At 44.1% G+C, this 22,926-nt stretch overlaps 1 protein-coding gene across 3 annotated transcripts in view; it reads left to right on the top strand.

Moving 5' to 3' along the window:
* Window positions 1-22,926, top strand: part of LOC135365867 (uncharacterized) — a 107,468-nt gene that overhangs the window by 36,204 nt on the left and 48,338 nt on the right. For all 3 annotated transcript variants that reach the window (XR_010413973.1, XR_010413974.1, XM_064598554.1), the window contains exon 3: window positions 1,829-2,027. Coding sequence is in view for 1 of the 3 variants with exons in the window: in XM_064598554.1 (XP_064454624.1) it covers window positions 1,829-2,027 (199 nt within the window). In the remaining 2 variants the exon portion in view is untranslated. The remainder of the gene's footprint in view (window positions 1-1,828; window positions 2,028-22,926) is intronic.

The raw sequence follows: 22,926 nt of genomic DNA on the forward strand, positions 1-22,926 counted from the left end.
ACATTGGCCCTTCTTGGAGGTCTCCATTTAGAGATCTTGCCCCGTGTGTACTAATCCTTGGCGAGTGAGGGTTCTGTTATGTGTGCCCTGATGTGGTGACGGCGAATTCTGACCTCGCCGAGCAGGGACTTGCTAGAAGTTTGCTTTGTTCTGGGCCACATGTACTTAGTGCACTGCTAAAACAAAACTTCACCACATAGCACGCTCCTAGTCAACCATAATTCCGAATGATATCATTCTGTGTCCTGATTTGTTCAAAACAGGGGGGAGGCGCCTATCTGGGACAAGATAATCTGTCCCAGATAGGCGCCCCCTCCCATTTTCAACAAATCAATACACAGAATGATATCATTCGGAATGATGTTTGGCTAGGGGCGTGCTATGTGGTGAAGTTCTATTTTTACAGTGTGGAGTTATGTGCTATCTCTTTGTCATCTTTTTGGGACGTGTGCAGTGATGGGCAGTAGTTAACTACATGTAGTTAAACTACTAGTTAAACTACCTGATTGTAGTTAAAAAGTAGTTACCAACTACTTGCTGAAATCTAGTGGCAACTACTAGTTAAACTAGTATTGCGACTAGTTAACTACAGTAGTTAGGTTATTGCTGGCGCCAACTACTTCCGACTTCGCCGCAAGCTTTACGGCACGATTGTGCTTCCGACTTTTCCACTTGGTTGATGAGTACGGAGGCGCAGAACACTTGTGCCGTGCATCTGTACAAAATCTTCTTTTACCACTGCTTGTTATTTATATTTAAGTGCCCAAGGACAGTATAGAATGGGATTGGTGTTGATGGACAACGTTAAGTAGTTATGGATGTAGTTAAAATACACTGTAGTAGTTAAAGAAGTAGTTTTAGCTACCTCCCCTGAAAAGCAGTTGAACTACTAGTTAAACTACTCCATCGCGAAATAGTTAGTAGTTATAATTAAACTACTGTAGAAGTAGTTAGTGGCCATCACTGGACTTGTGTTTAGAGGACTCCTATCACACAGCTGCGGCTTGCGTAGTGCGCGGCGTTTAGGGGATTCATGTCACACAGCGGTGACTTGCCACATTGACCAATGACCGGTGATATTTTGCGTTCAAGGATAAATAGTATCTTAATTCTATTTCAAATACTTTCTTAAGTATTTTTTACTCTATCTTAATTACATTAATTTTCATGTATTTTACTCTATATTAATTACATTTAACGTTAGTATTTATTATCTTATCTTAAATACATTTTTGAGTATCTTGTACATGTCTGTGTCCCTAGGCCAACTTTTTGATGCAGCTGCATGACCAAAAGGCTATCAAGGGACTGCGGTAGACCATATGCTTCAAGCAGTGTAACAGTTGAACTGTTTTTGAATAAAAGAGTTGTACTACCAATTATACTCATACCAGTAGAGACCCGTTCGTACGCTTGCACTTCTACTCATTTGAGTACAGTACTGGTTTAACACAGCTCTACCCGAATGTGTAGACAGTTCTACTTTTTTACCCCTAGAATAGGGATCAGTCGTTCACGAGCGACGTAATCTTGTTAAGGAAATGTCCGTTTTTCAGAGGTGGGGTAATACCACAGCCTTAATTTTCCGCCTCACAAAACACGCTCTCATCTCTCTGGTAGCACCCGGAGGGTCGAAGCCATAAAAACGTGAAAACCAATCTCAAAACGAGAGCAACGAAGCAAGCCTATTGACGTTTTCCTTTCTTCGCAGGCCTACTTGTTGTTGTCGTGTGCACCGAACGCTAGGAAGACTGATAACCCTCTGAGGAGATACATCAGCCTTTCCATTTACTTGTTAGAGCAGTAAAGGATTATCTCTTTACTGCAGGATGGACGTCAAATACTTCAATCAAAAGGATGCCGGGAACTGCTACATTAGTGCAGTAGTAAGCAACGGAAAGCGGCTGCGCTGCCTCTGTTCCAAGTCCCAATCCGACACGAGATCTGACAAACAATCTGGCGGTCTTGTTCTGACGAAGGGCGATTATACTTTGTTGCAGTTTCACATGAGCGGGAATGAAGGCAGGGTAAGTACATATATGTGTGTATTCAGTTGCTGATCAATTTAGAAGTTGTGTGCTATGCATCAACGTCAGTCCAATATCATTTCCGCACTGCCGATCCATAATACTGGTAGCATTCGCAACAACAATTGTCCAAAATATGCTCGTAAGGAAGGTTTGATCAAGTGGCATAGACGCATTCGGTACTGTGATGTTACACGCATGGTTTGTCTGCGCAGTGTGGCGATGTATTGTGCGGCAGGGTAGGACTGCGGATAATTGGATGGATAATTATGAATAATTTGAACCACCTGGAGTTCTTTTGACGTGCACCGGAAATCTCCGACACACGTTGCTGGAAGCAATGTTTACCTCCACCACATTGCTACCGCCCCCAACCGGGATCGAACCCGCGCGACCTTGAGCTTGTTTCCGTGGTGTATAGTGGTTATCACATAGACGCATTCGGGCTGATGGTGAACTTCATTGAAGATGAAGCCTGAGCTCCAGCGAGGACAGGGGGACACAAAACAAAGTCAACGAGTAATTCACACACACAAAAAGTAACGTAGATTGGGAAGTTACGAGTTAAGTTACGAGTTATTAGCGTGTGAAAAATGTAACTAAGTTAATAACGAAGCTCTTCAGCCTGAAATGTAACTCGCGGTTACGGAGTTACTTAAAAAAAGAGCGAGTTACTTCCAAGTTACTACGGGTACAGAATAGCACTACACAGGTGCAGCGCGCGTGAGCAGTTAAGTTAGATCTTCAGTTGCCTGCGGAGGAGTGCAGCACGCTCGTTTGTCTCAAACAATTCGAACGCTTTGCATCTTACCCCCTGTGGGCGCACAGTTGTTCGGCTTCATTCCACGGCAGAGGTTCCTACTTCCTGAATAGAATAGTGTCTTTGATCAAGTTCTCTGGCATAAAATGCCATGAAAGAACCGGAAAGAAAGAAAACAAATACGTGGACGTGAGTGAAAAGCGAATTAAAAGCAGGGTGTCGAACCGCAAAAAATACGGGTTCGGTTCGGGTTCGGGTTCGCGTTGTTTTGATTTCGTTCCGGTTCAGTTCCGGTTCGGCCACGCCAAAACTCGAACCGGTTCGCAAACCGGTTCGCAGCCCCGAACCGGTTCGCGAACCGGTTCAACGCTTCCGTTTTATATGTTCCATAAAACTGATTTTATCAGGAAATGCGTGGCTAATAGCTTACTGCTGTTGTCTGCATTGACGTCTTTAGCGGTGAGGTAGCTCTTTAGCGAGAGAAATAAGAAATGGATGAACACTTATTGCAAATAGAGTCCACGCTGATGAAGCGGTGTTGTCCCGCTACTTTCTGTTCCCAAAATCTCTTTTTCACACGCACAGTGCCAGCAAGATAAACTTAAACGAAGCCTAGTAACATGGACAGCGTAAGATAGACGACAGTACTTGCCGGCACACTGCCTTCGCAGCGTGAATCGATCTGAAACCGTACTGAAGCATGTCGAAAATAAGCCTGCCAGCCTTACTCTGTCCGAGCTCACAGCAGTGTACTAGTTAATCCACAACACAAAGGCAATGTGTCACGACATAACTGCGCTACCAATAAGCAGAACCACATTTACTTTTCAAACTACGACCAATCAAACAGGCACCGTTCTGCGTACGCTCCTTCTCTACTTCTTATGTTTCTGACTTGTTTAATTTGTACTGCTCACATGTAAAGGGAAATCTTGGGCGCTTATTTGATCACATATTCGTCCTGTAGAGCTATATAACTGGCCTACTCCATTCCTGTTTCATTCTTAGGCGTGGCACCTCGTCTCTGAAGAGTAGACGCCGCAACGCGTGCGGGGCGCTAGCCGCGGCGCTCACAAGGACAACTGCGCTTCAACATGTTAAAAAGACGCTGGAAGTATACTTACTATACGTCGTCGTCTGACTGCTAGGTGAAAATTTTGGAAATCCATGATATAGGCGCGTGATGATGATACCAATGTGTCTTCGTTCGGGGATAGAGAGGGACTCTTATGCTGACTTCTTTTATGTCCGAACCGTTTTGTTGCGAACCGGTTACCGCTATTATTTTTTACGGTTCTGCTCCGGTTCGGGTTCAACAGTGTCATGAAAATTTCGGTTCGGGTTTGGGTTCGGTTCCGGCAAAAATAACGGTTCGGGTACGGTTTTCGGTTCGGTTTCGGGTTCGGTTCGACACCCTGATTAAAAGTAACCTGGAACTTCGCTTAAGTTACTTTCGCAAAGTTACCTGAAAAAGGAACGAGTTCCTCTGAAAGTTGCCACGACACAAGAGTGCCGAGTTAAGTTATAAAGTTACCAAAAAAAGGAGTTAGTTATATGCAGTAACGAGTTACTTGTAACGAGTTACCTCGAACTCTGCAAAAACACACACAAAACAAACAGTAAGTGCCAACGATAGGGGTTGAACCTGGACCCCGATGAATACCGGTCAGGGATGCTACATTTAGGTGCTTTGCCGTCAGCTACAGGCGCTGTGCACCTTGCCAGTGAGTAGCTCGACGCTCTGCCTTGAGCGCCAGCCAGCTACAGAACTGTTCGCAACTGGGTAGGTGAGCACATGTATACCGGAATACCGGCTGCAATAGGCGTAGTTTTATACGGTGGACTCAAGAAAGTCGATTTGTTTGGGACTTCTTCGGGGGTTCTAGCTCGAAAAAAAAAGCATTAAGCTTGACGAGAGTGGTCATAGGTACAGGATCCCCGAAACTTAGGAACCATAAAAAACGTTGGACCAATCGTAACTACAATATAGAGTACGTTGCTCACACTGATAAACATGGTTTCTCGGGTTTCACGGGTCAGTCGGTGCTGTGTAGACCCAATATTCCGTTGATTTTACGCAGCATTGGCCTGCTTCTCCGTACTGCCAAGCTGTTCTGCGCCTACAAAGCTAAGTCCCGCCAACGCGTACCTTGGTCTCCTATACGACGTCGCTGGGGACCTTATGTCTGACCCTGCCCCCCCCCCCTTTCCCATGCACACATCCGTTCCTGGTCTTCCGAAAAAGGGCCATGTCCCAGCTGCTGTGGCAATCCAAATAACGTTGCAACATCTTCACTCCCTGCACGCGAACCGAACAGAGATTTACACTGACGGCTCGGTGGTATCCGATGGATCATCATCTGCTTTTTGTATTCCTGAGGAGAAATAGGGGCGCGGTTTCAAGCTGCTGCCTGCGTTATCATCAAACGAAGCAGAAGCCTTCGCTATACAGGGTGTTCAAAATTAAGCTTTCACGAGGGCTACGCAAACACAGCGATGACAGGAAACCGGATGATAACTTTACGCTACTTGTGTAAGAAACAGCTGCTGCTAATTATGTAGCAACCGTTTCTTACTCGAGGAACAGTAAAATAGCACCAGTTTTTCTTTGGTTCGCCTATTTATAAAGTGCTAGTGAAAGCTTAATTTTGAACACCCTGTATTATCGGCTCTGCGGTACGTCTCTTTGTGGACACCAAGAGTGTGGACTGTTCTTTCGGATAGCATGTCAGCCTTGGAGGCCCTGACATCGTATTCGCCCAAAGTTCAACGGGAGAAATCAACGACATTTACACGTAGTTCCTTTACCTGCACTCGATACTCTCGTCTCTCGGCCACAGTGTGTGGTTCCAGTGAATTCCGGACCACGTTGGTTCCTCGGGGAATATCCTTGCCGATTCCACGACCAGGTGTGCTCGTGCAGCTAGGTCTCTCACTTCAGTCCTGCTTACCCCGTCTGTCTGTCGGCTAGCCATTCGCCGATACTGCACGAGTATCTCTCAGGCCCTTTTTCAAGACGCTGTCAGGACGAACTCTTTTTTGCGCTCGATTGACCCTACGATGACCGACACACTGGTAGGCCACTAACTCCAGGGAGGAAGTGTCTTGGCTCCATAGGCTTCGACTGAATGTGACGAGGACTACACTGCTCCTGTTCAAGATGATCCACCATCCAACTGCCCCACCTGACATGTTGAAAGAGTCATTCCGCACCTGCTATTTCACTTCACCCGTTACCGCCAACATCGTCTTCTCCTACGGACGTGGATCGCACGCCTCAGGATCACGGACCTTTCCCTCACTACGATGCGGGGCCCCACACAACATAGTCAGGTGACAAAGGCACTTGTTCAGTTCCTGCGGATCTGTGGCCTTTTGGGTGAACTGTGATCAATCTCGTGGTTGTTTTCTTTCTTGTTTGTTTGCTTTTCTCCTCCTTTTCTTTCTTTGATACGAATAGCAAGCCGCCGTATGGAGGCTAACTTTTCCCTCCTCTTTTTTTATGATAAACATATCCCGTCACCTCTTCAACCAGCCAGTACTCTTAGCATACTCAACATTAGTACTCAACATAGTACTCAACATTCTTTACGCCGTTGTCTCCGCACTGCTGTCTTTCCGAGCATTGTTGCCTATGACGGTGTCCCGAATTCGGCATTATGTATTTGATGTATGGTGATCTTGTCATTTTACTTCACAAAATAGTATAGTTACGAAGCAGACACAGAAAGTGGTCTCATAGTTAATTAAACCAATTTCGAGACCTTGTGTTACTAACAAGAACAGATATCGACAAATTCTTCCGTTAAATGCAGTACATACCAGAATAACATAGAACACAAATGGAAATACGCTAGTTATGTATAGGTGACAATGGAGTACAGAGCATAAATCAGTTATTACAGCTACAGCATGGGCAGTCATATATTGCTTTCAGTCTACTCCCGTGTTGTGTTTTTTTATGTTTTCAGAGATTTGAGAAATGGTGAATCGCAGACAAGGTTGCTTGGTGAGACTTGTCGCGCTTAGTTTGCGCTTAACTGGGTTTGCCAAAATTGTATCGTTTTGCCAGTACGCCAAAGTTGACGGCACACCAAAGCTGAAGGAGCTCAGAACGGTCTTCCCCGATGGTAGTAGCACATCGCATATTTTTTCCAAAGTTCAGCAGCAAAGCTTGTGTTGCCATTCGCCAAACAGCGGATACTATCCCCATCTTGCCTGAAATATTTACTCCTCTTCATGAAATTTAGAATGATATGCTTGCTTAACAAACAAACTGTTTACCTTGCCGTTTGATTTTTTGAGTGACAGACACCCAACGCCGTCGACCACTGCCTTCCCTATTTTGCTTCAAGACTTGAACTGAAACTTCAGAGACTTCCAGTTTTGTCGTCAAACCTTGCTCTCAGAGTTAAAACGAGGAGCAAAGCAACAGTATCTCCCGCTGTAACCTTCGTTGACACTTTTCAGTGTTGGGACCTGCGTTTTCCCCCGCGTGCCTCCATGATTCAACCACCTACCCAGTTGGAAACGGCCTTCACGGGATGGGGCACTACCGGTACTCCGAAACTTTAGTGCACGTATGATTAGTAGTTCTTCTACCGGAAGGACAGAGAAATGCTCTATAGCACATTCTAAATCGAATTACTTGCAGTATGCCTAGTTGTGAAGCATTTCAGCCACTTCATTGAAAGTGGCGGTTTGACAATGTACACAGACCACAAGCAATTAACCAACCCGTGTGCGTCATCTGGAAACGATAACTCGCTTCAGGAGATCCGGCAGCTTTCCTGCTTATAGGAGAGTAGTATACGGTTGCGCGCAGTTGTCAAGTGTGCCGCTGGGGCCTGCTTCCTTTGCAAATTTTCCAGGTCCAGTTGACGGGTGCAACAGCTGCGCGACTTCTTCCGGCGGGAAAAGATCACGTGCGCCTGCGCTTCCAAGGCGCGCCACCAGCTTTCAGCCCATTTCAGCGCCCATTTTTTTTCTATCTCACATCACCATAACTGTCACAAGCTAGCAAGCCGCGACTCGTCACATTTCCACATAGAAAGGATATACTTCTTATTGAAGAATGCATTAATCGACACTAGGCATGCAAGAAATCGCCATCCAAAAAAAGTACAAGTCAAAATATGTGAACTAAAGACAATGATGCTGGGAATTGTGCCAACTGTAATGTCAATCAGGTGAAAAAGCTTGAGGATTTGAAAAAGAGACAAGAAAGCAATACATATTGTACAAGAGATAATATTTTTAAGGCGGACTCTCTTCTTAAGAAAGCCTATGGGAAACTTTTGTTCGTAGGGATCTCGTAAACCACGCTAAAGTTCTATACGAAACAGTACGGGCGTGTTCCTCTCTATTTTATCTAGGGAATGACATATTTGTGAAGGCCTGAAGCGGACCACTGAATTTTGGTGAATTAAAGTTGGTCAGATTTTCAATATATGGCAGTCTATGAGAGATGCAACAAAATCGCTTCTCACGGCACCCATGCACGACAGCGATACCTGGGACAAAATGTGTCATCCCCAGGAACGGATTTCAGTCAACAAATTCGATCAGCTTAAAGTTGTCATCGAGATCCCTGCGCATAAAAATAATGGTTTTGCCGTCTACTAGCATTCTCTGCACTTTGGCGCCATCCCGTGGTTTCTCTCGATAGGAAACTGAGCTCTTCCAGTTACCTTTTTCTTCGTCTCCTGTATCTCATTTCTCCGTCGTGGATGCGGAGGCCGCTGGGGCTCATACATATGGTTTGGGTTGTGCGCATGCGCCTGAGAGCCGTTGCTACCTATATGCATTGCTTGGCATGAGGATATCATTCTGTGCATTGATTTGGTGAAAATGGGAGGAGGCGCGTATCTCGGACAGATTATCTTGTCCGACATGCGCCTCCCCCCTGTTTTGAACAAATCACGACACAGAATGATATCATTCGGTATGATGATCGGCTAGGAGCGTGCTACGTGGTCACGTTCTGTTTTAACAGTGTACTTACCGGCTTCATCGAGTATCTTTTAACTATAACCGCATAATTAACGATATATTGTATCCGAAAAGATAAGGCGGAGATTTGGGCAAGTTGGTACATAGCTATGTAGAAAACAGCAACGGGACACGTGTGTGCACTTGTTTCTTTTTCTCCGTGTCCCGTCTCTGGGCCGTTTTCTACGTACGTTGTATCCGAAAAGCTTTAGAAACAATCTCCACGCGCAATGTGGACTAAACCGCGATAATAACGCGAAAATGAAGCATTCCTGCTGAAATACAACACATCTTAAGATTAAGAAATGCGGAGTGGTTGTCCATCCTGAGCTACCACCTTTATGCGCAAACCCCGACAGGCTGATACGACGACAAAATTTTAGAAATAAAGTAGCCTTCGTCAGCCGGTAAATATGACACCACAAAGGGAGCTTCAAGACATCATGCACTCGGAGTTAAAGGGGCCATAAAATGATTTTCGCAAATTCCGAGTGCTCTGCAGGAAACCGTTCTCATGATCCCCCACTATCGTACACACATCGACTTTTAACCGTCCCTTTAAACTTCACAAAGGAAGCCTGCAACTACCCTGGTCTCAAATATTTTTATCAGGTACAGACGAAGCTGAACATAACTAAGTTTTGCAAGCTTTTCCCTGTGGTCACCATCAGACCTCAGAGTCCTCGAAATTCATCGGGATGAAGTCTTCTTGGCGAAGACTCTGCCGGAGCTGCAATAATTACTACCAGAGTTTGTCGATTCAAGGGTGGAAAGGGTCGATCCAAGGTGGACACATGAAACTCAGGAATGAAGCACGATGCAAGCACGCACGATCATAGAAATCTTAAGGAGTATGCTAGAAGGAAACCTCCAAAACTGGGACGTACGGGCGAGGGGAGCGCCATATTGAATCAGCTACTGTTGCCGTGGCGCATGCAAACAAAGGAATCCAGTAAGCATACAGCAAGCATAACGCCAAAAATGTTTTTGGAACAGTAACACACCGCCAGAACCCATGAAACCGTAAGATATATGAAAACACATACACACACACACACGAAGAAACAGACACGACACGGACGCCACATGGGGACGCCGTCTCCGCCGCTGCCTCAACCAGCCTTGACTACAAGCCTGGATAGGGGCGGACACTGACAAAATATGTAGCCGACGGAAGCAGAGGAGCAACCGAGCAAGTGTTGCAACAGTTTTTGGAACTGTGGCTGCTTTCACAGGCTGGAAATACACGACGTTTCTTCGGCTGATTCAATATGGCTGCCTGCAAGCGCATACATTGAGAGAGGGAAGAGCCCCGTTTAAGTGCTTTGCTCTCCTCCGATCCTCCTCCCCAGCTTTCCTTCTAGCATCTCTCCGTAAGATTTCTATGCGCACGATGAACTCCGTCATGTGCTATAGATGTATGCAAATTTATTGTTGTTTGTTTTGAAACATCTTACATCATTATCATCATTATTACTTACACATAGTTGCAGACAAACATGACGATAACAAAAGGTCAGTTGTGTATATGTGCAGGACTTTAGAGCGTTGAATGGTGTGAAGGCTGTACTGACTCATACATAACGTGATAACTACGTGTAACATATGCAACATTACGTGTGACAGCTCAGCTCCACTACGTTCATTTATTTTATGTCACTTCTGTCTCTACAAAACCTAGACGTCCAACCAAAATGTAAAATGATGATGATGATGTACATTTTTTATCAGTCCTATAATTAGTGTATTTGGTGTGTACACAGTGTACAAGTAAATTTTACTCGCATGTCTCGGACCATAAAAGTCACGATAACTTCTCTCACCTGAATGTGACGCTATTATGGTAGTGAGGCGAAACTATCGGTAAATTGGCTATCGATATATCCCTTGTGAAAAATTGTTCGGTCAACCAATAGAGAATCCATGAACAAAACGTTCATTGAAGCTATAGACGGTCTATTGCCTTCCCATAGACCACCTTTGGACATCCCCCTTTTTCCTTCCCATAGACAGTCAATGGGAGATTGGCAGCAACAGTCTATAGGCAACCTGCTATAGAAAGGAAATAATCAACTGCCATTGCCTGTCTATTGACTTACCATAGACTGACAATAGACTGGCCACTCATCCACCGATTGTGTTTCTATCATCATTATATTCACTCAATTCGGATTCATGAACTGTAATATGTTGAATCTGAATCTGGAATTCTGTTGAGTTCCTGTTGTGTACATGTGCATTGATGTTTGTTAACCAATGCTGACATGCAATACGCGGCCATCATTGGCACACGTCTAGGGTCATCGCGGGTAACCATTAGTGCCATTTGCAATTGCTTAATTTTAGTGCTTTCAAGACGTTCACATCCGACCAGGTAGCATTGGCATCACCTTCCTAAGAGAAAACAGATACCATACATTGCTTGACTTGCGAGCTTCCGCAAATTCGAGTGTCATGCTTGCCTCTGAGTCAAAAGGAAGGGTGAGGTATCCCTGCTTAATTCGATTACGCATCCATCCAAGACCGAAATAAGGAATAGCTATGGGTATTAACTCACCACCGAGATAACGCGTGTGTTTGTAATTGCTTCCAGTTTGGGACATTCACTAGGTCCATTGGAAGTTAAACTTCTGCAGTGAGGTGGCTAACCGCATCAATGTGAACCTGCATGGCAAATTATGCACAGCACAAGTTTGACTTTCAGTGGACCTGCTGAATGTCGCAGACCGAAAGCAGTTGCAAACACAAGCGTTATCATGGTGTTGAGTTACTACTCCAAGCAATTCCACACTTCGGGGTTAGATGTATGCAGAATCGAATTAAGCTGGAACACCTCACCCTTCACTCTGACTCGTCAGAGGCGAGCAGGGCACTCGAATTTGCGGACGCTCGAAGGTCAAGCAATATATGATATCTCTTTTCTGCTAGGAAGGAGATGGCGGTGCGGAGATGGCGTGCTAATAGCACGTGCTACGTTCTTGCTACGTCCTTGCAGATGGCACTAAGGATTATCCTCAATGGTCCTAGACGTGTGCCACTGATGGCCACGTATTGCTTCTCAACACAGGTAAAAAACATCACTTTCACACAACAGGATCTCAGCAGAATTCCAGGTTCGGATTCAACTGATCACAGTTCATGAATCCGAATAGGGGCATATGATGGTGGTTGGGGGGAATGTCGGGGGGGAACCAGTAGCCAGTCTATCGTCATTCCTTAGAAAGTCAATAGACAGGCAATCGCAGATGTCTGTTTCCCCTCTATAGCAGGTTGTTTATAGACTGTTGGTAGCGATCTCCCATTGGCAGGCCAAAGAAAGGATACACGATAGTCCAAAAGATGTCTGTAGATTTGAAGCATACAGGCTGTATGTTCAATAGTCGAAAGGAAGTCTATTCAGGAAATAAGACACGCAAAGGATGTCAACAGACTGGCTAAGCTTCGTAAGGCTTGTTTGGTCCCTGGCCGCATCCAGCACACCAAAGGACTTCGATCGTTATTGTGAAGGACGACGATTAGGACTACGATTAGGACGACGGGGAATTACGATTATCCTTATTGTGAACCTTATTGTGAACATTATTTCATTCCCCGCATCACCACCAGCAATGGGGTAGAGTATCGCCCCCAGCATTATTTATTATTTATTTATTTCAACGATACTGCAGGCCCGAAGGGCCCATGCAGGAGTGAATACAGGACAGAGGTCAGGGCGTACAAAAGCGACATTCCCGCGGTACTCACATGCTGTAGCTATAAATTGCTCTAATTAGGTGCACTGGCATTCCACTGCTAATGAGAAGGCATTGTGGGAGCAAAAGGCTTCAGATGGTAATCGGTTCCACTCTTCAATGGTTCGAAGAAAGAAAGAATACTTGAATCTGTTAGTACGCGCAAATATGGGTGTTATAGCATGCCCATGAGAATGTCTACCTGTTCTTGTATTTAGTTCCGATATGTAATTGCTCAGATTTAAACCTATGCGATGGAAATAAAGAGAATACATAAACCTCAATCGAGCATGTCTACGACGTTGCTGTAGCCGTAGAAGGTCTGCCTTAGTCATCAGCTCGGTCATTGAAGCAAGCCTATCATACCGGTTATAAATAAAGCGCAATCCTAATTTCTCGATTTTCTCAATTTTGTCAATGTCAACTTTCGTATGGGGATCCCATACAATGCTAGCGTAGTCGAGGGTGGGAAGGATCACCGTTTTAAATGCCATTAGTTTCACAGTCACGTTCGTGTTTTTGAGACGTCTTCTAAGGACACCCAGTTTTCGACGAGCTGACGAACATAAGTCCTCTATGTGCTTTGTCCATTTCAGGTCACTTGTTATTGTAACTCCAAGATATCTGTAATAATTCACTTGGGAGATTTTACTGTTGTTAATAGTGTATTCGTACCTTAGGGATTGTTTTTTGGTTGTAATAGTCATAAAGACAGTTTTCTCCAAATTAATAACCATGTCCCATGTATCACACCCAGTTTTCAATTTAGATAATGCACAGTTTAAGAGTTTTTGATCGTGGCTTGAAGATGCTGGAGAATACACTACACAATCGTCTGCAAACATGCGAACTGACACATCGGTACCCAAGAACTCCGCTAAGTCATTTATATACACTAAAAACAGGAGCGGACCTAATACAGAACCCCTGTGGAACCCCGGACGTGACATTGACGCATTGCTATTCCCCAGCCATCATCCCGTAACAAAGTTGTTGTTGCTTTGTAAGGGTATATCAATAGTGCAGAAAAACTATCCATAGTTTGGCGGTAGTAGAGTATAGATAGTAATGTCGAACTTTCTTTTCTCTTTTTTGATGGATTTGGTTCTCACTATCAACGGTATTGTACCTATCCTCGTTTTTCACTCTCGCGTCAGCTATCAGTAGTAATACAGTGCAAACAAGAAACCTAGAGAAGAATGGATATATAAGAGACCAGGTCCTGTTTATATACTGTGTTTGAAGGAGAGTTTAATACTTTTCACTTTTTATTGAATGCGCTAGAATTCTGATTGTTCTATTACACATTTAGAATAATTTCAATTTATAGCTAAATGGTAGTTGCTTTTTGTAATAACTTTTCTCGGGTTGTATTTGTTGGATAGCTATTGTGCTTGTGATAGGTACTCTCGGAGACAGACGGTGTATAGTTGTGCGATATTGCACTATGGATAGTACTACACCGATAGTGTTACGATTTTGTGGCAGTGGACAATTGATAGTACTACCGATAGTTTTTTGCAACAAACAACGACATAACATGTAAGGAACTTCCTCCGCCAGTCAACTTCCCTCTGTTTGTACGGGCCTACGCTTTCCTCGCACGTGAGATCTTTGCGAGGACCTATTTCACATTTTTCGAAAGCATACAGCGAGAGAGAGAGAGAGAGAAAAGAGAGCGGTGTCACTCGTACCTATAGGCCTCCATGTATTACACCAGGCCTGAAAGCTCCCAAGAAAAGCTGTGCCACACTTAGATCGCTTGCCTGCCACACTGGCACTCCCTACACGGCCCGAAATGCTGCTAAGCAGACCGCGATCCGCAATGAGGAACGACTATTACTACACTGTCACCTTCGCTCGTTGCTGCTCGTGGTACACCATACAGCAATATCCTCCACGAATTGTGACGGTTGTAGCTCTACTCACGAATGAACTACTGTCATCGTGTGCTTCAATAAACGTCTATCTAGAAAGCTTTTGACCAGGAACATTGATTTGAGGTAAACGATGTAAACAACAACTAGAATTGGGCGAGGCAGAGGCCATTTGGGTATGAACCGTCGGCATGCACAGTCGGCGCACTAGCAGACGACAACCATCGTTCAGTCGTAATCGCTTGTAAAAGTTGTTAAATTTCAGTAATTTCTGGATTTATACTTTTCAAAACCGAGAGTGCGAAACGACTGGCTTTGTATTCTAACGAAATACTCTCGGAGTCGGAAATACATTTCTGGCAAAAGATCATTTCCAAAAGCTTGATGTTGATCAACGCTTTGTGGTTCCCAAACTGACTTATACTTTAATGTGGCAATGGTTCATTGCTGCATTAAAGCGTGTGGCTCCAGCAATGACAGAAGACGAGACAGCAACGAGAAATGTTCGTATCATGAGTTTCCTGCGGATCAGACGTTATATATATACGATGCATGGAAGCGAGCAATACCGCAGCGCGGTAGGTATATGTTAACTTTGTGATTCTTTGTGATGCCTTTGAGGGTAGAAAGTGCCACGTAACTTCCTAAGGCTATTACACCCAATAAAAAGAGCATGAACGAATGAGAAAACACAAAGTTCGATATCGTCTGGGAATTTTAAACAGTGTATAGGGACGAGCGCTGGAGATCGCGAATGGCGTATGTGCTGCGAGACCGAAATCTAGGAAGTTTTGCTTTGTACACGGCGTATATTTTTGTACTGGTAGCCAAATGTGCAAAATTGCATCCTTCTATAGGAGCGGAGTGGAGGTCAAGTGAACACGAATGTCTGTTCAAGGCTCTTTATAGAAAGTGATTACAAAGAAGGTAGGAGAAGGAATCTGAAACGTGGTGCGATCTCCTCTGTTTTTCCCGAAAAGTGACAGAAGCTCGACGACCTTACGCCGATATCCGGTGAACAGGCACCTATTGGAAGTGAAGCAGATGACGTAACGCCCCCAGCGAATGGCTCTACAGGCGAGACAGACGAAGGAAGGGCTGAAACGACCTACTTCTAACATGTTTGAGGGTACCCCCTACACAGGGACAAGCGCCATCGCCCAGACTAACGTAGTCTCTAGACATATCTACTCAAAGTTTGGAAAACTAAAATCGTCGATTCAGAATTGCAGGCGCAATACCGCCACCGTAAAGACATTAAAGAGACAGAAAAACTCCTTGAAGCGGGAGCTTGATCGACATGAGGAAATGTACAATCTAAACAAAATCGAAAACCACATGGCAGAAGGTTCGGAAAGAGCAGCGTTTTTGATAGACAAGTTGCAAAATTATATTTAAAAAAATGACCCAGGTGGTCAGAGACGACAATTCGCCACAGCGTCTTATGGAGCAGCAGGTCACCTAGTAGTTACGCTCTGCAACAATCATCCAACGTACTAAAACTCCCCACAAGACCCACACCGAAAAGGTACATTGGGCCAACAACGGCCGACTCAGTAATGGAGCTCATGGTTACCAGGCTCAAGAGCGAAGCTGAAGGCTTGAAAGATTAGGAGAAACTTGGATCTCTTCTCATGGACGAAATGGCCATCAAAGAGTGCACCCTCTATGACAGGACCAGTGACCAGCTGACTGAATTTGCCAACTACGACGCTTCAAAATCAGCTGGACTTGAAGAGGAGGTTGCAAATAGACCCCTGTGCTTTTTGTTCTTGGGATTAAGTACCTGGTACCGTTTACCAGTGGGCTTTGACTTCACCAAAGGGCTCCAAGGCTGCGAACTGCACACCTTTATTTTAGAAATAATGAAGCGAGTCGAAGAAGCAGGTTCATCATGGTCCGTCTGTTTGTAGACGACCACAAGACAAATGTAAACAAAACGCATTCACATTGCTATGCGGAGGCGAGGACAAGCCCTCTATTCAACAGCCATTTGACCCGCAGAGGAAGTCGTTCATAGCCTATGATCATTGTCACATAGTAAAAAAAATTGATCCCAATTCTTATCGGATGACAAAAATTTTCAGGTACAACGTCAGAATGTGTCATCCAAGTTCTTAAAAGACCTTGCTGACATCCAGGAAACATCAGGTGACATCATCAATCCAGTACGCTGCTTGACATAAAAACACTTTTCCCCAATTATCTAGAAAAAATGAATGTTAAGACAGTTCACATTCCCCCCCCCCCCCAGAAGTTGTAGCAGCCTTGGAGTAGCTACAGCGATACGGACAACAGTACGGCATTGGGTGTTTCAAGGACGCTGCTGCGACTATCAAGTTCATGAAGATAATCAGGAAGTGGTTCCAAATTCTTAACATAAAATATCCAACTCACAGCATCCACTCGAACAGCACAGCATCAGCAGCCTTTTCCAAAGTTAGAGGTTAACGACTGTAGTGGATGGAAGAAGACTTTTAACGTACATTGCGACGTGGCGAGCATCCCGTACGCACCCACGGAGACAATTCCTGACGAATGAAACTTACAGGGCCTTGAAACTAACTACCAGTAGTAATGTTTATATGTCCCAAACGTCGCCACACCAGCATTGGACAGCTGTTTCGGCCTTATTGGGCCTTCATCAGTACCAGTAGTACATCTTACCAGTAGTAATGGATTGACACAGACTGCCGCCAACACACAGCTGGTCTAAACACGATAGAATTATCAATTAGAGATAATGGACATTTTCCGACAACGCGTATGCGCATGCCCAGCCCCTGTGTCCGCCATCTTTGAGCGGAAAACATCGCTATGGACCCACCTGCGGGAGACTGTCATGTTAATTGTGGGGAGATAATCGGTTTCAAGGTTACGCGGGCGTTTGAGGTCTGGTAATGAGTACAATGCGCTTTCACTCTTTCCGCATTCTTCTTCCAATCTTCTCTTGCATATACTTTCCCACGCAACGTGCCAGTCCAAAACGTGTCACCATTATTGGGGGAAAGACACGACGTTCGACATTCCGTCGCCAGGGGCGACGCGAATATGGAAATGGTCCATTGGGACCCTCCATAACAGTCAGCACCCTCGATGGAGTCACCACACTAATACGACTTTTTCAAAAATATCTTGTGCACATACGCAAAGGGTTCTGTCACCTAGCGGCGCGATGGAGAAACAGTCTGGAGGGCAGCCAGCACGGAAGGAGCAGGGTGTACGAGTAAGGCGCTAAACTCAAATGCATGCTGCTAGTCGAAAGGACTACCTGATTCATGTTCGCAGCATGTTGATGCACTGGAACCGTGAACAAACGAATCATGCCGTCAACTTGCGCTATGCCCAGGTGCAACGCAAGGGGTGTCAAGGGATTTTTTCACTTCCCATCAAGAAAACACGATCCGCAGATGCGTCAAGTATAGATAAACCCCACTAAACGAGTGGACGAATGTGGCAAACCGTGGACACCGACTGCATATTCAAGAATATATCACCAACACTTCGTGACAGGTATGTTGCAATACGTTGTTTGTCGAAAAGCACCAGCTTTACGGGCGACCGCATGTGGTTCAATGGGCCAACCCATGTGTTGCAGTACCATGTGCTGCTAACTGCGATGATAAAAAGTCTTACCAGTGAAGAAGTGATGCCATCCTGAGGCTTCAACGCTCAGAAGGATGCTACCGAAACAAGCAAGATGAAAGTATGTTGTTTTCCTTGGAGAGCGGTTGGTGGATTCGACGTAGCACACTTACATAATTGCTGTCGTATTTTTGTTGGTGAGCGCAAACGAAAGAAAGAAAGAAACAGAGTATTTTTCATTTAGATTCACCTGACTTAGCTGTTTTCCTGAGCAGTGCCCATGATAAAGATTGCAAACAGACATGCACAGTTAACGATGCCAGCAGCGAGATAGATAGACTGTGAGAGCTCAGGTGAGCAGTTGTGATGTCTGTTGTGTCCGTTCATCCACACTTGAGATGTTAGAACATTTGTGCAAGACATTCACCTGCCTATTATTTCATTTTGATTGACTGAAGATGCTGAAGGTTCCAAAAGCACTGACATCTGCCATGCCAGCACAAAAGCGATAATACAGAACATCAGTAAGTCTGGTCATTACATCAATCTACATATTACTGCGTTGGTCTTCAATCTGCAATAACAGTGGTAAACAGCCAACACAGGCTGTTAGTAGCTCTATTATATTAGTTCATAAACCATGACAATTTGCCAGCTTTCTTAAGAAATATTCAGAATAGGGAGCACGCCACCTCTCATGGGTTACCCAGCTTAGTCAATTGCATAATTAAGCGGGCTTACATGTTGAAAGCAATGTTGCTTATACTGGGTTGAGTTACCTTATTTCTTTGCATGGAAATAAATCATTCCTACTTCATTCCTTCATGCAATATAGGATAACTCACCCCGACAGCAGGAATAGTGCTCTCGACGTGTCAGTCAGCCTAATTGTGTGACTAATTAAGCTGGATATCCCATGACAAACCCATAAGTAACTGATGTACAAGAACGGGAAGAAATCCAGCGAACCGGTAAGGAAGTCTGAAGGGAATTACCTCAGGATGAGATCCATCCGTGGTTATAAGTGTTGGAAATGTTTGTAACTATGGATGGATTAATTCGCTGAAATTAACATAATGCACCTACCACATGAACGCCACTTTGTTAATATTTACTTTGTATAATAATTACCAATGTCTCCTTGACCAACATTTAGCGCACACTGAGCTAGAGGTGATACCTGCGGAAGCACTAACCTTGCTACCACAAGCCACAACTCTGAAGGAAACCAAGACCTATTGCAACCAAAGCAACCTCAGTACAGAAAATCAACTCCTGAAAATGTGTATCTAAGCTTTAGAAGAAGAAAACAGGAATCTGTCATCACGTCTCCTGAGCATGAACAGTATTCCACACAACAAATTCAAGTACTACACTGGACTGAACAACAAAGAACTTTCTGATGCCATTTTCAACCACGTGGAAGGCAATGCAAGGAAAATGCCTTAGTGGCAGATGGAACTGAGAAAAGAAGATGGAGGCAAAGGATGACCCAGAAGTGTGAGCCTTCGAGATGAACTTTTAATGGTACTTGTCAGACTAAGGACTGCGATGCCAATTCCAGATATTGCCAGAAATTTTTCAATATCGAAGTAACATTCAGCAGAATATTTACAACATGGGTAAAGTTCCTGGACAAAGAACTGAGTGCTCAAACACACTTTTCTTCCATTGTGCTGTTAGGAAAAATCTTCCTAAATGTTTTGAATGCTTTCCAGACACAAGGATAGTGACCGACTGCACTGAAATCAGAATACAAAGACCCTCGAAGCTGACTGCACGGCGTCAGACATTTTCGAATTATAAGCATTATAATACCTGCAAAGTCCTTGTCGGTAGTGACATCAGATGGCTACTTCTGTTTCGTCTCGAGTATTTGGGGAGAGCGCGTCAGCGACGGTTTTATAGTGAAGGAAAGTGGCCTTCTAAACCTTTTGGGCCCAGGGGATGCCATTATGGCTGATAAGGGCTTCAAGAATGATCACCTCTTGTCAAAACTGTATTTGCCACCATCCCGAAAAAGTGTGCAGATGCCACGGGCAGATGTTGAGAAAACACGACACGCAAAATTGCAAGGAATCCACATAGAACGCATTATTAGATGTGTAAAGGAGTTTCACATTTTTGACAGCCCCATCCAAGTCAACATGACAGACATTGCTGAGCACATTCTTAGAGTCTGTGCCTTCCTAAGTAAATTTCAGAGTCTCCTGATTAATATGTAAATGTCAAATGTTTGCATGTTTCAATTGATCTTGTACACTGAGGTGAAATAAAAGCCTTCCTCTTTATCTCGAAGCTTTCACAACGGTATTGGTTTTCTTTTTGGATCAGGGTTGTTTTGTTTGCAGTAAATATGGCACATATGGTGCATTTTCACTGAACAACTTTCGCGTCGCTTTGAGACGGCCAGTAAGTGCTTCTGGTATAACAGCATATTTGTAAACATACAATAGCTACAAATACAAAATGTAACAAGTTGTTCCAGTACTCCTAATCAAAGTCAATGCGTTCTACAATAATAGAACCCTCACATGTCTTATTGTTTGTCCAGACAACAACATCACACCACCTGTGGCCACATATTGCCATTTGACCCTGTACCTGAGCATAACAGTGATGCCCTCGTTTTAGACATATGTCTCCATGCCATACCTCACACCAAAGTCTTGGCACTACATGCATCAAGTAGGGACCTGCCCTCGTGCGAAAAGGGGCACTTTACCTCTAAGAGACCTACATCATTGCCATCCATTACAATTCGATCTGGCGATGCAGTGAGGAATGGGTAGACTGGGTGGATGTGAAGTCCAGTTGTTTCGCATACAATCACTTGCTTTTCATAATATCACATTAGTTTCACATGTGCATTTACAGCATCCCCTTCGCGGTTCTGACCATACTGCATAGCGTCACAGCGCACTTGCTTCTTACTGTACAAAATTTCCTTTAGTAGTCCCCCAGGTAGCACAAAAAGTTGCAGCAACGTTGCCTGAATATGTCCGATGCGAGAGCAACGTTTCCAACAAAAATATGACGTTATTGCAACGTTCTCCTGGAAACGTTATATGTTCAATAAAAAAGAGACATTGCTTGTACGTTGCTTTAGAAACGTTGCGTTTTCAACATAACGAAACAACACCGCTACGTTGCATCAGAAACGTTGTCTAGATATTCCCTCAGAACATTACTGTTACGTTTCACATAGCTCACACTGCAACATTTTAAAATGGAGGAATTGGCCAGTATGTGTTTCATGTGTTTCGTTCAATTCTAATGAAATTCCAGAATACGCATAGTATTGCAAGTATTGCAAGTGAAAACTGAACCAAAGGCTGGCCGCGGATGCTCGCCAAGTCCGAATTCTGAATAGGGCGCGTTCTAACACAACACGTACGTTTCTGTGCCGCACCACATCGTGGCTCGTCCGCGTTGAAAATAGTTCGTGTTATTTCAAATGTTTGTGAACATATCCACAAAGGTACATGTACCGTGCTAACTTCGTATTGCGCCTCTTACTTTAAGCTATTGTTTCCGTATTTCGTACAACATTCCTGTGCACGTAAGTGGAGCGTTCGACAGTCGTCAACGGTCAGTCTGCTAGAAATGTCGAAGTGCTCGGTTATGCGCTGCGTCTGACAAGCAGTTTGCGTCATTCGGGCCTCATTTTGAGGATTTTATCCGTTTCTAAGGTATGTAGTTGACGTGTCAGGCATTCCCGATGTTTCTACGTCGTTTCTCGTGTTTTTACCGCTGCTCGTAGGCAATTCGACCGCTGATGGGAGGAGAGCGAGATGTTCTGTGTGTTACGTGTCTTATGTGAGCAGTATTTGACGCCCAACATGGTGCTGTGCTAACATCTTTTGAAATTGTATTTCTTGAAGGTTATGCTCGTGCGACGCGGCTGGCATAGGCATTTGTCAGCGTTTGTCGGAATTTCGCTGAAGTTTGATGGCGGTAATTTTCATGCAAGAAAGGGAAGCTGGATGGGCTATCGCGAATCACATACGAAACACCCAAGAGCATGGCAGAACTCAGTCCTTCAAGTCACCAAGTTCTTTTGTTTTTTCGTCAGGACTGTTCAGACATTGGGGACACATATCCCTATAAATCTACTCATTGTTGATCAACGTTGTGTGTGTTGGTGATGGACAGTATGCTTTCAGAACATGTAAGTGGTGAACCAGGTTTCTACTGTTGTTGTTCTATGTCTTGCTAGCGATTTTCAACTGCTTGGTGAATATTCCCACATATAAAACTTGAAACATATAAAAACATCTGAAATAGCTTTCACATTTATCACTTGTAGTATTTTCATGTCTATTGTATTATTATATGTGCAAGAATAAATGTTCACACAGAAACGGCATCAAGTGTAATTTACTTTTACGGCTAGAACATGCTTTCTGCTCCATTTTGTTACCATTGACATTTCAGTGAATTATTATCGAAACCCACTAAATTGTTGTTTCTTTCAATATGTATTTGTCCAAGATCGATGATTGGGAATGGCAAGTTTTGATTACTTTCAATAAGAATTGTGAATGCGATATCCACTTTAACCGAATGAGAGATCTGGGCTATTTTGAAATGGACTATTTTCAGCAGTAAGGCAGCTTTAATAGTGATATACTGTACAGTATATCACTGTTGAAGCTTCTTGACTGCTGGAAATAGTCCAGTTCAAAATAGCCCAGAAATCTCATTCGGTTAAAGTGGATATCGCATTCACAATTCTCATTGAAAGTCATCAAAATCTCCCATTCCCAATCGATGATCTTGGACAGATGCCATATTGAGTAAATGCTATAAATTCATGCATTGTTGTAACGTTGCACACGTACTTTACTGAAACGTTGCAAAATTTACGTTGAGAGGACATCACAGAGGCATACGTTGATGTGATGTTTACAATGGATGTTGCGGTAATGTTGCAAATAAGCGTTGCAAATAAC

This window comes from Ornithodoros turicata, chromosome 8 (assembly GCF_037126465.1).
Source record: "Ornithodoros turicata isolate Travis chromosome 8, ASM3712646v1, whole genome shotgun sequence".
Taxonomy (NCBI): Eukaryota; Metazoa; Arthropoda; class Arachnida; order Ixodida; family Argasidae; genus Ornithodoros; species Ornithodoros turicata.